Source organism: Branchiostoma floridae, chromosome 10 (assembly GCF_000003815.2).
Source record: "Branchiostoma floridae strain S238N-H82 chromosome 10, Bfl_VNyyK, whole genome shotgun sequence".
Lineage (NCBI taxonomy): Eukaryota > Metazoa > Chordata > Leptocardii > Amphioxiformes > Branchiostomatidae > Branchiostoma > Branchiostoma floridae.
In genome coordinates, this window is record NC_049988.1 from 17,074,323 (window position 1) to 17,086,792 (window position 12,470).

The window sequence follows — 12,470 nt, forward strand, 5'->3', positions numbered from 1 at the left end:
GTACTGGCAACCACATACCTTCCTATGTTTAAATGTCACTCATTGCGTTATGTTCATGGTATGGCATTTTTAGTACATTCGGTTGTGGCTCTCCAAACTTATTTTTGTTCTAGTAGATACATTTGTATCTCTTGTTCAAATTGAGAGGGACAAAAAAAAACATTGGTTCATCAGTTTTGTCCCTCCTTGCCTTGATGGAAACCTGTGATGTCTCATGTTTGGTTTTCCTGTTTTGTTTTTTTTTTCTCAGCTGACTTTGTGGTGCCGGGAGCAGGAGGGATGGTCTACAATCCCTACCCCGGCTACGCCTACCAGAATGGGGTGGCCTACTTCACCCCCGAGGGTGTGCCACAGGTAGGTGTCAACATTATGTCCTAAGCATTCACTGCACGGCTGTCTCTAGAACCTTTCCTTCCGTCCAGGGACGGAAACCTGCTTGTTGTGACAGAAAGTAATCATGCCTCATCCCTCATGAAACTTGAAAATGTACTCAGATAAGTTTTAGATGACATTTTTAACCAGGAAATTCAACTACATGCCCTGCTGGGTAAACTTTCTAATCTGAAGATTTTGAAAGATAAATCTAGCTGCAGCCATCCATTGATTGTCTTTCCTAGTCACTCTCACTGAGTCTCAGATTTTCTCAGAATTCAAGTAATGATTGCACGCACAATCAGTTTTTTTGACAACATAAACTTGCAGGGCTTGAAATTCATTTTTGGGATTATTAAGTGCACTGATGCACCCAGCTTAAAAAATTGGGCGACCAAAAAAATTTTGGGTGCACCACTTAAGTTTAAGTAATAACCTAATAATAAAACTTAGTTACAAGCTATCAAATTCTTAAACAAGTACCATGACAGACATTTGATGTCAAGAATATGATGTATACTAGTATACTTTGACATCTTTACATACATAAACGTAAGAAGATATTTGGGTGCACAGCTCCAATTTTGGGTGCACCTGGGTGCACATGCACCCAGTATTTCTAGCCCTGACTTGTATGTCATTGTCTCCTGTTGCTTCATGTTTTCAGGCCCCACCCTTCCCTCACCAGGCTCTGCTGGCCATGCCATACGTGCAGCCACAACAACACTACGCTCCAGCAGCTTACAACACTCCATCTGTGAGTAAAGAACTTTTTTTTCTTAGAAGGAATAAAGTGGAAAACAGAGAGAGTTGCTATTTCAACATATTCATGTGTCTCTGTAGCCTAGATACCAGACTATTGCCCAATCTCAATAATATCTATCGTGTTGTAGAACTTACTTGTGAGCTTGTTGGCCCTAGAGCCGAGGAGTTAAGCTCTATAGGCCCTGGAAAAAGTCTGGCATCCAGGCTAGTTTCTCTGATATCCCATCATTGATGATGATCATAGGGCGAACACGAGGCAAAAAAATGACTTGTCCTGAAAATGTCCTACTACGACATTCAACGCTTTTTTGGCAGTCTAAAAACCTCCGCAAGAATGTGTCCTAGGACACATGCCGCACATTGAACATCGTAGGACATATTTAGGACAGGTCATTTTTTTGCCTCGTGTAAACCGGGCCTTAGACCTAGGAACTACTGAAAATCTATGCTTGGGGGACTCAACATGTAGGGTACTCACAAGATTAATGGTCCACAGGGGTGAAGGTCTGACACATGTTGGCAGGGTGCTTCAAGAAATGGCAGGGTGGAAGTGTGAGCTTTCAGGGGGTCATGGTGAAACAGGAGGGTTTAGAATAACAGGTTTGATCATGCACATGTAGCCTCCTTAGCATGCTGTATGATTCTGGCTTTGATAGACTTGTAATTTGTGTTTTTCTGATGACGAAAAGGGGAAATGTTTGCTGGGCTTTGATTTTTCAGTAGGAAGAATTTGGATTGTTCGGTTTGGTTGTAAAGGTTTTCGTGGGCTGCCTCCATATCTGATATGCCATTAGAAAAAGTGCATCATAAGCAAATAAACACTTAAAGAAATGCCTTATGTATTCGTGATATGGTGCAGAAGGAAGTCTGACAAGTTGTACTTGTACCTGTATGTCTCCAATAATATTTTCTGAATTTCAGACTGGCCAACAGTGGGGAGGCCAACAACAATGGCGCTGGGCTGGACAAGTAAGTCTAAAGAGAATAACTGTTTGTGTCTGTGTTTGTTTTATTGTGTGTGTTTTTTTGTATTTTTATGTTGACATGTTAGTCCTTCGAAACTTTATGATATGTTTGTATGCCTTCCTTGTAATAGTATGCTTTCCTTTTACCATAGTTTTTTTCATAAAAATTTTGATGAAATCTGGTGTGGAAAGGGCTTAAAACTTACATGTATAAAGACTAAAGAGTGTCCACAATTGTGTTTACAGAACCCTGCTGTGACCCAGGCTGCACCCACCTATGGCAGCCCCCCTGCATATGGAGTGGAGTACTACCCCTCCCCTAACTACCCAGCAGAGATGGGTGGCATCATGGAGGCTACTCCGGCTGAGGTGAGTCTTCAAGAAGTTCATGATATTGTTTGTGATTCTGTTAATTTGCAAGGAGATGCAACGGTAGCAACTAGCATAAGATAGTATCAAAAGCTGGCAGAGGAGTGCGTTACGGCCTAGGGGTGTGTTACGGCCTAGGAGTGTGTTACGGCCTAGGAGTGTGTTACGGCCTAGGAGTAGGAGTGTGTTGCGGCCTAGGAGTGTGTTATGCTACCATTGCCCATTTGACTCCCTTTGGCCAGCTTTGATACTATCTTATGGCACAGTAGGATCTGCTTGGAGATTAGATTCTGCAACAGTAGGGCTCAAGGCAGTCAAGCGCTGCCAAACCAAGGAGCTTATAAGCTCCTTGGCCAAACTGATCATGCTAAATGGGTCTGACCCTTTTGAGCTAGGAGACTGTTAATAGTGGGGTTCAAGTTCTTGGCAGGTTTGAATCCCCGGAGCCAGGAGACTGTTTATGCTCGCCTCTAACAATTCCTAATTTTATTTCACGGTATTTTATTTCACGGTATTTACATGTACATTGTTTTAATGGTGCTGTCCAGAGTCCTCCCCAGAGGATGGAATAACGGAGGCCCTCCACTATACTCCTAGCCCAGCTCCACTATACTCCTTTTGAAATTGTGTTTCTTCCCTATTTTCTTGGTTAGTTTTGCTAAAATTAATAAGAATTCACAGATTTTTGTGCGGGCATCACTTTTCCAGTCAGCATTGTCTGCAAAAACTTTTGAATGGGCGATGATCAAAACAATTGATATGTTTATTGCAAGTTCTTGCCCGAGGGCTAATTGCAGGTACAAACAACATGTAAAATAAGGAAAAATACAAAGGTGCTAGGAACTACATTCTATGACTATGCTATGCTAGTGTACAATAGTCTTTTTGCCACTTCATAACAAAGGAATATTATAATATATCATACTTTTAGTATTTGACACCATCTGCATTTTCATGAAAGCTCAGCGTTGGTTCGTGTTTTTTTTTTCCTGCCCCTCCACTATACTAAAAAATTCTAGGGAGAACCCTGCTGTCTGTACCCTGATATACCTCATCCTTTCCCACAACATGTACAGCAGTTGCCAAAATGATGACTCAAACAAACACAGTTGAACATTTATTCCACAAGCACAAATTTGTGTTATTCTTTGTCACTTGTTTTATCAGAAATACTCTAGTATGTTCAAGATTAGTAGTACCTTACAAATACAATTCACATTGTTAACAGTCGGACAGACAACTCTTGAACAATTATCTACAAATTTGCCAAATACTAGTACCCTACATACAAGCAGGGGTCTAACTCATGGGGTCAATATTTCGTTTTGGGCTTGTTGGCCCTAGAACCAAGGAGCTAGTCAATGGAGACCCTGAAAACAGTTTTGTTACCTAGGCCAACCTAAAATTGACAAAGGGATCCCTTTTTTCAACCTCCTTGCTCTTACTTAGCAGTCTTACTACAAGGGATACTTTGGGGAGGGAGGGGGGCAAAGCTTGACTGTGAACAGTTTGGATTACAATGACTACATTGACCCAAGGAAAAGGAATAAGATTTGTCACACTTAATGGTCTTTTGAAACCCAACAGCTGTGCTAAGTTTTGATCCTTCTTGTCTGTTGAAAATACTGGTTTGTCTATCGACTCTATGAAAGTGTCTAATGTACGTACACACCATGTATTCAGGGTCACAGCACCACACCCGCATCTCATTATCATATTTCCCAGCAGCCTTTGTTCTCAGTGGCGGCATATACAAATGAATGTTGCAGTTCAAACTTTCAGTCAAATATTTGCAGGAATAGAGAACAAAATCTGATAAATGTGTTCATGTGAAAAATTAGAATAAGCTATTCCCAAAATGATTAAGAGATTTTAATGCACCTTGGTCTTATAGATTTTGTAGAGAAAGGATTTTGTGTCAGTAGTTTTGCCACAAAAGGAATTTGTGACTTGTACCTAGTCTCAAAATTGCAAGCCTGCTTCAGATCACTCTGGTTTCCCTTCAATCCACCACGCACAAATCTTTCGCCTTTTACTAAAGATTTCCGTGGAGGGGAACAATCAATGAGTCTATAAACAATTTTTCTCTGCCCTGCCTTGTGCAGGGCTCCTAATAAACCAAAGAAGTCCACACCCAACACACCTTTGCTAAGCCTAAGATTAGAACCAGTACACAAGAGTAACTACTTTTTGGCGAATACAAAAGAGTGGCGTATACAAAAGAGTGTATGGTGTATACAAAAGAGTTAGTACAGAAGAGTGAAATATAAATTGCCCAGACCCCAACAAAAACTGTGATAGAACAGAAACTAGCAACTAAACTTCCACCTGCTGTTAATTTTGGTTTTTCTACCTCTGTTTGTGGGATGTAGGTCCTTTGGATGCTAAAGAGCCCACCACAAACCATGGAATTTTGCTTCCTGGGACTGAAAAAATATAACCCTAGCTGTCCAAATAATTTGAATTTCATAACAGGAAAATAACCATTGAGGTTTTAAACTGAAAATGACAGATTCAACCAGGAAAATTAACAACCTAGGTTCCCTAACAATGTATGAGACTAAGGGAAAAAATTACTGACACACTTAAAGAGAATACCGGTAGAAAGGGTAACGCTGTATAAAGCGAGTCATATCACCTCACCTCACTTATCCCTTGGCCTTCTACTTCTAGCACATAGTATTAGCTGTTTGATAAAGCATCATTCTTAACCTCTGTTGAGGATGACTTCTTTATCTTTACCTTTGTCTACCTTCCCACCTTCCCCAGGTGGCGCCCATGATGCCAGCCTTTGACCCGGCCATGCAGGCGAACGTGACCTACTCTGTCCAGACTCTACTGGGAGATTACATTGCTCCTCTTTCTTTACCTTTGTTTACCTTCCCATCTTCCGCAGGTGGCGCCCATGATGCCAGCGTTTGACCCAGCCATGCAGGCAAACGTGACCTACTCTGTCCAGACTCCGGTGCCGGCTGTGGACTACACCAGGACCGCTGGCATGGTCAGCTGGAGGTGAGTTTCAAACCTCAATAATACCTTAGTCCTAATCTCCAAGCAGATCTTACAATGGCATAAAATAGTACCAAACTGGCCAAGGAGTGTAGTCAGCCAAGAGGTGCACATTTGCCATGTAAAATCTGCCCCCAGTCGGCTAGAACAAAGGCTATTAACATCCAATTGTTTCCCATTCAAACTGTGTTTGCAGTGTAGGTGCTAATTGCCCTCCTTCCTGTTTGGTGCTAACTTCCAACTGGGACATGTGCTGGTCAAAGACTTTGTCTCAGTGTAAGTTGCTCGTAAAATGATTAGCACATGGCAACAGGGAGGGGCAGCAGCACCATCGCTGAATAGAAATGCTCCTCCCTGTTTCAGTGCAGGCAGATCCCCGGTAGCCAAACACACTCCTAACCCGGCTTCACTCCTCTGCCAGCTTTTGCTACCATAGGATCTGCTTGGAGATTACCTTAGTCCTACGTCACATTTCCAAACCTCAATAAGCTCTTTCACATAGGTCACGATGCACATGCTCCATGATTCAGCAGCTGTGTTTTAGATTATCAAGAAAGCTAAATTTTGAACAGGACATACAGACTGTTGAAAGGACAGGTCCTTTGTCCCAGGGTGCAAATTTGCTTGTTGAGACGGATAAAAAATTCACCCCATCCGTCCAAAAGGTTTATGACATGAAACTGTTGAAATTAAAATTGTATTTCAGGAAGCAAAAAATTACAGATTTAGCAACAGTAGGCTCCCAAACAATAAGTGGGATGGGAATAAAATCAAAGCTGGAGACAGCCCAGCAGGACATACATGTATCCATGCCTCACCTATCTCTTGACCTCTTAATGGGTTGTTGAGGCACCAGGACTTGTCTTTGTTTGATTCACCACAAGTAGACTTCTCAAAAAGTTGGCTGATTGTGTAGTTTAGGGCTCATTTAAGTTGACAGGTTGCGTTTTATTTTACCGCTAAGGTAGTAATGGGCACTTCTATACTTTAAACACTGTTCTGGGTACAGTTATTGCATGTGGTTGTTTCACGTAGGAAGCCAGGGACGCCACGTCGGTACGGGAAACCTCTAATGGGGCGCCGGCCGGCCATGCATCACAACAACGGCGTGGCTGTGATGGACAGCAAAGACGGGGAAGAGAACATGGCTATGAGCGCCCTGCCAGCAGATGAGTAGAGATAATCTGTCGCACACTTTGTGTTTCCTGGTGTAGTGTTGGTACCATTGATGTTCAGAATCATTCCTCTTAGTTTGTGTCAAACCAGAGTTTTGACATACATTTTACCTTTCCCTGTTACGATCAACTTATTGAGTTGGAAAAGTTTCTACAAATGCTGAAGGCATTGTTCTTCAGTTAGGTGAATAGTCATAATGGTGAGCCTGAAATGTTAACCTAGAAGAATTGTCTGTATTTCAAGCCCAGGTTACTGACATGTTAGTTTCTTGATTGTCTGTCAAACATCTCCCTGCCTTAGATAGGATCATATCCTTATACAGCTGTCTGCCATAGGCCAACAGTATGTTGTCCTAAAAGAATGATTTAGTCCATTACCTGAAGAGACTGTTATCTTGGTTGGTACAGTTGGAGGAAAATCATGGAACAGATCGAACACACGTTGGTTGTTCTTTAACATGGGTGGTTTTCTAATACTGAGGAGAGAAATAGGGTTTTTCAGAAGAAGTTTTGGTACATTTTCGCTTTTTTTCTTGATTCTGAACTTAAACGGATGCCAGCTATACCATCTTACACAAGTGTGACGTCATCTAGACATTAGATAACTACTTAGAAAGTAGACAATTTTTCTACCTTTTAGCGAGTACTCTCAAGTAGACATCTTTCATCCTATCAAACTAGCCATAAGTAAGGATAATTCACTATTGAAATGATAATATCAATCACTAGGACCAACGTTAACTGATAATCATTATCTTTTGCTGCTCTAAAAAGTACATAGTCTTGATCAATCTGTATATAATGCAATCGTTAGATACTTATAATTAGTGATTCACAGTGATCTGAATATTATTAGAGGAATATAACTTAGTCTGAGCCTTTTCATAGGACATTTTAGCAAAACCTTTAATCTAGAAACAAGGAAGAAATGCCATTTTAGGGAGCGAAAGCAGCTTCATTTTACAAAGTCACACTTTTAACAGTCAGTGCCTTTTGTATTGAATGTAAGAAAGAGCCACTAAGATATACAATTGTTACTATTTTGGTACAGTGAATCCAGGTATGCACATTGTGCTAGTACTCAATGTTCGAAATACATTTTTTTTTTACACGTAACTTTCAGAACAACCTGCACCAAGCAAATTTTACCTGCATCATTTAAAGCATATTCGTCCATAAAAAAATGTTGACTTGTGGACCTGGTTTCATCATAAATCTGCTACTACATTTAATACATACAAGGATACTACTTTAACTGGTGCAGGGTTGGTGTAGGTAGATATAAGGAAAAGGTGCTCAGCTTCAATAATATCAGCCCTTACTTGTGTTAGTGTGTATTTTGAGCTTTGAGTACCACTGGATTGGTGGGAATGTTGTGTGGAAAGAGAACTGGCCATATGTTGTTGGAGAAGAGGATACCTTTTTTTTAATAACTCCATTCTCCAAGAAATGGGTGAATGAATGCTGCTTGCTTTTCTAAGAAGGAAGACATGTAGACAAATAGCATTGTACCTTTGTATAAATCGTTCTCTATGTAATGGAGCTTAGGAATCACATTTTTTTTCTACCTCTTTTGTAAAAGAAGCCAAGAGCTTCCGTGTTGTACAGGTGATTATCAAGTGATTGTCAACAATAAAAGTAAATTTAGTGTGGAACAAGGCTGTTGCTGTTTTCTTTTATTTGACTAATTTAAAAGTTGAATTTTAAAAGATGTAAGGAGTCAATGTAGTTTAGCAGCTATATACTATTACTGAGCCAGCTCTTGGTAGGCTCTATGGGTCAGGCTTTTGGAGGCTTACGAGTTTTAGGAAACCAGGTGGTATCAGAAGACAGTGATCATGCCCGTAGCCAGGATTTTGGTTGGGGGGGTTCTTTTTAGTAATAGTGGGACCATCGAGCTAGGGGGGTCCGGGGGCATGCTCCCCCGGAAAAATTGAAATGTTGACCCTCTGAAACGCCATTTCCTGCATTCTGACGGGCAAAAATCGCTTGCGAAGTTTAATGGAATTTCAATGACAAATGACAAGGCATTTGCGTAAGTCTTTGAGGCCAACTCTCTCGACATATTTTCACCATGTCCGACACTAAAGGCGCGAGGTGTCTCAATGGAGGTCCGGGAAATTTTGAAATCTGGACCCTCTGAAAAGCCATTTCCTGCACTTTCTGGGGCAAATTTTGCTGATAGACTCACTACGATTGGCTGAAATGTCTATCAGGGAAAAATGCAAATCAGTCATGCCTTTGAAAAAAAAATCTTGGACATGAAAAAGTGGACCTTCGAGCCTGAAAAAGCGGACCTTTTGAGCGTGTGGGGGGGTTCTTCCGAACCCCCCCTGGCTACGGGCATGGTGATATAAAATCAGCCCCCAAAGACATAAGCCCCCTAATAAGCCATACGCATAGAGACATTTAAGGAGGTTAATGTTAGGCTAGTGTGGTCTCTTTATACCAGACTGGAAAAGAATAGAAATTGGCTAAATAGTCATAACACACTGGAGGAGCTAGCCGTCTCAAAGCAGATAGCTCCCTTTGTCATTCATTACCTGTAGTTTTTGATTGGCAAACTCCTTTGGTTTGTCATTGGTTTATTTGCAATTCCCACTACTTTCTGTAGCCTGGCAAGAGGCTAGACTAGTGAACTGTATTCCATATAGGGCTCAAAGTTGTAATTTAAATGCACAGAATCATAAAACGAAGGTATGGCGTGCCTCCCAGCTTGCAAGAATACATATAAGTGAAAGAACAAAAACCGTGACACTGATAGAGGCTTATAGTATTCTTCTTCAACTAATATTTATTCAAATGTTTCAACCATTCTCAGAACTTTTCTTATACTTCTAGACTTTAATTTTTCCATAAGTCTTAGAAGAGACATCTTTGGCACATTGCCATTGACAAAATGACTGTATTTTATTCATTATGTTGTCATAAAATATGGCTTAAATAATCACTAAAATGAGAATGGATCGTAATATAAATATCTATATCAAAAGTTTGATGTCATTTTGTGAGCTACACATGTACATGTGCACATAAACAAGGACTGCTCTCAAATTTCTTGTTCAATCAAATTTGTGATGAAGAAGGGAATCTAAAAAGCTTCTTGTATACAACCTTACAGAGCTTATTCTATTGTTACAAGGAAGACAGGCTATACTATTCCATCCAATGTATGACTTCTGGTTACTAGAACATTTAGATGCTTTGAGGACTACCATATAAATGACCATGAAACTTAACCCATTCCTCACACTTATATACCACTTGGCCATATACCACTTGGCCATCCAACTAGATGCTAAATTCAATTAAAGCTAAATTCAATTAAATGATTGATATTACTACTAAGGGATTTGTTTTATATATCATTTACAAAGAACATGAATCCCTATGAAATTATATTTTCATGCATTCATTTATACCTAAATTTCCTATGAAGATTTTTGAAGAAAATATTTGCATCATCATTCATACTGTAACAGTAAAGTTGGTATCTCACTGCACTTGGGGCATGGGTGTGGCACTGCGGGGTTCGTTCACTGCAGCACTGTTGTATCAATTTCGCCTATTTCTTTGTAATTTAGATATTGCGTAATACGTTAAAAGTATGACTTAGAAGGCAACAAAATATGCAATACGTAAAAAAATTAATTCTCTGAAAGAAGTTGAGTAATCTTTCAAACCTTGCAGTGCCACACCGGTGCCCCAAGTGCAGTGAGATACCACCTTAAGATTACCAATACTAGAGAGTATATGGGTAACATGATCTGAACATGAACTTTGCTATTAGATATGTGTATAGCAACAACAAAGACTATTTCTACAACGAGGCAGGCTTGTGCTAATTGATAGCACTGAGTCGAAATGCAGACAAACAATTGTCTGTACGTACTGTAAATATCCTAATGTCTATTTCCTAAGTTATGTACCTCAAGCGTAAAATAGTGGAGGTAAAGTATGCTTCTAAGATACTCCCATGTGAAGGCACCTATTTTGAAGGCACTTTGACTTTTTTCATAGTCACAGAATACAAAAGTGATACTTATACTGCCACATACATGTACATAGGCGGAAAACTCTTACTGAGGTTTTGTGCATTAAGGCATGCCCAGGCACTGCATGGCGTATTTGATTTGTATCAGGGTCACAAGATACAAATTTGCAAAGTTTTGAACACGTAATATTGACACACTTGAATGTTAAGTAACACTGGTTATGCCAAGCCAGCATACAAGAAGACCAACATTTATTTTGAAATGCAGAGCGAAAGCCAGAAAAAAAACTATTTGTTGTTGTCCCAAACATGTCCTAGTTGTTGATTCACACTTACTTTAAATGTTTGGTAACACACATCATTCTGGCTATGCTAAGCCAGCATACAAGAAGACCAACTTTTCACAGAGCAAAAGCCAGTAAAAAAAAAGGTCCCAACCACAGAACAATGACAGTACAAAGCCCTAGTTGTTGATGGAGGGGGTAGGGGTTGGTGGGGGGGTCAGGGTCGGCACTGGTTGCCCCTCCTGAGGGGCTGGCTTGCCCGCATCCAGCACTGGTCGTGCGGGCAGGGTGCGCGGGCGTCCCGTGCCAACTCTCGCAAACCTGCGTGCCGGGGGAGGTCCGTGGAAGGTGGTGGGTCTCCTCGTGTGCTGTATGGAGAGAAGTTACCATTTGGATGTAACAAAGGAGCTTAGCAAATTCAAACATGTCCAACACTTAATAAAAAAATCTAGCTGTATTTCTTGAAAGGCATTTGGAGAGACCTACCTACCAACATGTACCTACCTAGTCCCTTGACCTCTAGGTCGTTGGGGGGACAAGGTAATTAAAGTTAAAGGAAAAGTTTAAGTTTAAGTTGCCCGTGCCTCTGTAACAGATGCTTAGGGATAGCGCTTATCTCCAATTCTGTAGCCCTTGGGCCACACATTTGTGCAAGCCAATGCAGCAGGGGGTTTGTCCACTGGTACTCTGGTAGTGATGTGTTTTTAACTACCAGTCTCTTCCTCATTAGTGCTGAGTGCCAAGCAGTTTGATGAGAGAAGTGAAAGGACACAATTTGGATGTGACAAAGGAATGTAGCAAATTCAAACATGTCCAACACTATCTAATAGTATTTCTTGAATCATTTGGCAAGTCCAGCCCACTTGCTGATCATTTACATAGTGTGACTGCTGCAAACTATCTCTCTTTTAATAATCGTATCAAAACATCATGTCATAATACTTCCTTTCAGTATGGTGAGAAGAAAAACTTTTTGGGTTACCGATACTTGATTTCAAGTGCAAGATTATCACACAATTGTCACTGTGATTCTGGATTTATTTATCTGTAGTGGTGTCAACTGATGCGTCATTTAAATCAACAGCTGTCCAGACCTGTAGTGCCTAAGCGTTCAGGTCCAGACCTGTACCTAAACAATTTTACAGGTACAGGTACAGGTATACTAATTGTTAAAGTCCAGACCTGTGCCCAAGCATTTAGGTCCAGATCTGTAACCAAACAACTTTACAAGTACAGGTACAGGTTTTTTGGCACATAGCCCTAGCAAAGAAGGACTGAAGTTGTTACCTGGGTATAGACAGGAGGTGGTGGGGGTTGTTCAGGTGGGGGGTTCACTTCCTGTACCTGCTGCATGATGGGAACTCCTGACATCGAGATGTACCCAGAAGCCTCTGGAGGCAGATTCGGTGCCGTCATCACAACGCAGCCCTGTGGATAAGAAGGCTGGACAAGAAGCAAACAAAAATGAACGCCAGCGCAGTGAATCAGACATCTGATGAAGGTTGGCGAGATCCTCTGAAAAATCATGGTAAGTGTC

At 40.9% G+C, this 12,470-nt stretch overlaps 2 protein-coding genes and 1 non-coding gene across 3 annotated transcripts; 2 read left to right on the forward strand and 1 right to left on the reverse strand.

The window, feature by feature from the left end:
• The first annotated feature begins 207 nt into the window (after positions 1–207).
• On the forward strand, positions 208–8,310 carry LOC118424753. Its single transcript, XM_035833486.1, has 6 exons — positions 208–354; positions 1,040–1,129; positions 2,059–2,106; positions 2,349–2,471; positions 5,368–5,483; positions 6,516–8,310. The coding sequence occupies exons 1-6, from the start codon at positions 208–210 to the stop codon at positions 6,655–6,657; spliced, it is 666 nt and encodes a 221-aa protein (XP_035689379.1). The 3' UTR covers positions 6,658–8,310.
• LOC118425191 lies at positions 4,458–4,580 on the forward strand. The gene has a single exon (XR_004832282.1). It is a non-coding gene; the product is annotated as a U5 spliceosomal RNA (small nuclear RNA).
• A 2,555-nt stretch (positions 8,311–10,865) lies between the features above and the next one.
• Positions 10,866–12,371, reverse strand: LOC118424770 (extensin-like). The gene is made up of 2 exons (XM_035833505.1): positions 12,221–12,371; positions 10,866–11,301 (listed from the first exon to the last, which is right to left on the reverse strand). The coding sequence occupies exons 1-2, from the start codon at positions 12,347–12,349 to the stop codon at positions 11,113–11,115; spliced, it is 318 nt and encodes a 105-aa protein (XP_035689398.1). The 5' UTR covers positions 12,350–12,371; the 3' UTR covers positions 10,866–11,112.
• Between the last annotated feature and the right edge of the window lie 99 nt (positions 12,372–12,470).